The following is a 2,740-nucleotide window of genomic DNA, read 5'->3' on the forward strand; positions in this document are numbered from 1 at the left end:
AGAAAATAGGTGACTAAAATGTCAAGGATATAACAGAATAGAAAAGTTGTGTAAGTCCTTGAGTTTGACCTGTACAATTTTTTTTTTTAAGTTCTAAAAAAAGTAAGATTTGAATGCATTTACAAGGCAATGTGCCATTTTACAAAAGTTTCAAAGTTCAATTTAATTTGAAGTAATGACCCATTTGCTGAATGGAACCTCTTAGAATCTGTCACGTTAAAACATTCAGTTCTTAAAAACTTCATGTCATTATTTACATCAGTGTATATCTATTGTTGCAGGCTGAAGAATGTTTGGTTCACTAACTAGTCATTCAAATACTAAAATGAGTGTGGACAGAGGCCTTGCTATTGAACTGGCTGATTTAAGGTTTGTATGTTTCCTGTTTATTCGTTTGATTGTATTTGCACTCGAATCGACTCAACATATATATAAAATACATTATGCTAGCTTTCTATTAGATTTTTAAAATGATTATTATTTTAAAGCCTGAAGAAGCCAGATGAATCTGCTTCACTGGGACAGAGTTACATGGGGAATGAGTCCATGTGTCCTCAGTTAACCCTGAAAGAGAAACACAGGTGAGATCATAGGGCTGATAAACAGGTGGATATTGCCACAAACAATGAAATCTTATCCCCATTAAAACATTTCTTCATTTTAGGTTGATTAATCGTGAGGACTCTGACTTCTCTCTGCCCAGCAATTTGTCAATGAAAAGAGAGCAGTCAATGCGTAATCCTTTCAACTACAGCGGAGAAGCAATCCCTACAGAACTGAAGTATGCTAGCAACAGTCTGTTTCTGTTAACATCAAGGATATAACAGTTTTTGACGCATATATATATTCGTTTTAGTCTTTAGACAAATGTGTCTAGCTCACTCGCTGAGCAAATTGTGTTGTGGAAGAGTTTTGCATCACAAGAAACCTGTTGGCCTAACATGTACACATCTGACTATAAGACAAATTGCTCGAGATGCACAGAAATGAATTAGTTTCATGAAAAGATGTCTAACAATAAAGTTTATTTAACATTATCAACAAATATGAATAATGTTTTAAAATAACTTTTGTCATGTCGTCCCAAACCCGTAGAATGTTTTTTTTTTTTTTATTCTGTGGAACACCAAAGAAGACATTCTGAAGAATGTTTAAACTGCAAGTCTTTTCAACACAACAAAAGCAGACAGAAACCAGCCCAGTCTCCTAAAAAAAAAAAAAAAAAAAAAGGAGAAAACTTTTTAACAAGTTGGTGATTTTGTATCAGTCTGTATAACTTGATTCATAAAAATATGTATTATTTAAAAAAAATAAATAAGTAAATACAATAAACATGAAAATCAACTTATAAACCTAATACTCAGTAGTGGGGTATAAGCAGATCATACCAACAAAAAAAAAAATGTTTGAATGAGTTCATACAATTTTGCTACCAATTAAAAAAAAAATTTGAGACCTTGTCATAAATGGAAAATTGCACGACCCTGGTTTGAATATTGGGGTAACCTGGTTATTTCTGCATTTTTTCAAGTGCCGCTTACTGTATGCTTACAGCATTTTTCAAAACCATCTTGAGCCTAAGCTGACTGTAGAGACCAATGGCTTGTTCCACTGGTTTCTACAGTGTACTTAGGCTTAAGGTACTTTTGCATTTCCCAAAAGCAAGAATAAGGTTTGGGCGTTTATTTTTATTTATTTTTTTATCATGATTGCATATGCACTTTATTCAGCCCACAACATAATGCGCTTTGACAGAAACATATGAATGTATATATTTATTTATTTATTTATAGCTTGAACAAGCCAAATAATACTGCTTTACCAGGACCAAGTCATGTGTCTCTGGGGAATCCATCTATGTCTTCCCCGTTATCCCTTCAGGAAGAAACCCCTGAACACAAGTGAGCTCACAGACCTCTTATAAACGTACCGATTCTGCCTCAAACAAGTATGTTATAAAAACTCACTTCTTTTGGAATATTTCTTTATTTCAGGCTGGTTGAGCTTAAGCAGTCGATGGATTATCCTGTCGACTTCAGCAGAGAATCACTCCGTACAGAACTGAAGTATGTTGGCAATTTGTTAAACAATTATATGCATAAAAGTTTGCTTTTAATGCATTTACATATTTAAATTTGCCTTCAGAAAGGAGTGTCTGCCTTACTCGCAAATTCTTTCTTTTTCTTTCTTTCTACTGCTTGTTCACTGTGCACATGAAAATAACACACACTTTACCTTTAACAAAACTTTGTTTAATGCCGGGTACAGACTACACAATATTTTTGTCGTCACGATAGTCACTGTGTCAGATTACACGATTTTGACTCCTAAAATCTTGTCGTGTCGTGGACAAGAAACATGTCAGTTTACACGTTGTTTCCCGACCATTCATCGCGTGCAGTGTTTAACGACGTGCGTGATGTCATCGAGAATGCAGAACTAGCGACTGACTTCCGAAAACAAGAGTGTAAACATTGCTGAAGCGCTTCCGCTATAGTTCACCAGCATTTTTCTTTCTTTGTTCTGTCGTGGTAGTCCCTCGATGACACATCATACAGGCAGGAGTGCTGTTGCCACAGCTCCACGAACCTTTCCTCCATCTCATAATTCCACCTAGCAGCACCATCATCTCTCTTTCGTTTTGCCATGTTTGAAACCTGTGTATGAAAGAGCTTCTGTGCTGCTATTGGTCAACGTCACCAATGTGACAGAACTCGTCGTGGATGACGGAAAAAAAATT

At 35.5% G+C, this 2,740-nt stretch overlaps 1 protein-coding gene and 1 long non-coding RNA gene across 2 annotated transcripts in view; both read left to right on the forward strand.

Moving 5' to 3' along the window:
- LOC107752464 (uncharacterized) overlaps positions 1–1,419 on the forward strand; it is a 2,423-nt gene extending 1,004 nt beyond the window's left edge. Inside the window, exons 2-5 of the long non-coding RNA XR_001641360.1 lie at positions 282–369; positions 489–581; positions 665–781; positions 1,096–1,419. This is a non-coding gene — a long non-coding RNA (uncharacterized LOC107752464). The remainder of the gene's footprint in view (positions 1–281; positions 370–488; positions 582–664; positions 782–1,095) is intronic.
- A 301-nt stretch (positions 1,420–1,720) lies between these two features.
- LOC107752476 (NACHT, LRR and PYD domains-containing protein 12-like) overlaps positions 1,721–2,740 on the forward strand; it is a 34,427-nt gene continuing 33,407 nt past the window's right edge. Inside the window, exons 1-2 of the mRNA XM_016568459.1 lie at positions 1,721–1,901; positions 1,995–2,066. Of these exons, the coding sequence (XP_016423945.1) occupies positions 1,762–1,901; positions 1,995–2,066 (212 nt within the window). The 5' untranslated portion in view covers positions 1,721–1,761. The remainder of the gene's footprint in view (positions 1,902–1,994; positions 2,067–2,740) is intronic.

This window comes from Sinocyclocheilus rhinocerous, unplaced genomic scaffold (assembly GCF_001515625.1).
Source record: "Sinocyclocheilus rhinocerous isolate Xijiao unplaced genomic scaffold, SAMN03320098_v1.1 scaffold921, whole genome shotgun sequence".
Classification (NCBI taxonomy): domain Eukaryota; kingdom Metazoa; phylum Chordata; class Actinopteri; order Cypriniformes; family Cyprinidae; genus Sinocyclocheilus; species Sinocyclocheilus rhinocerous.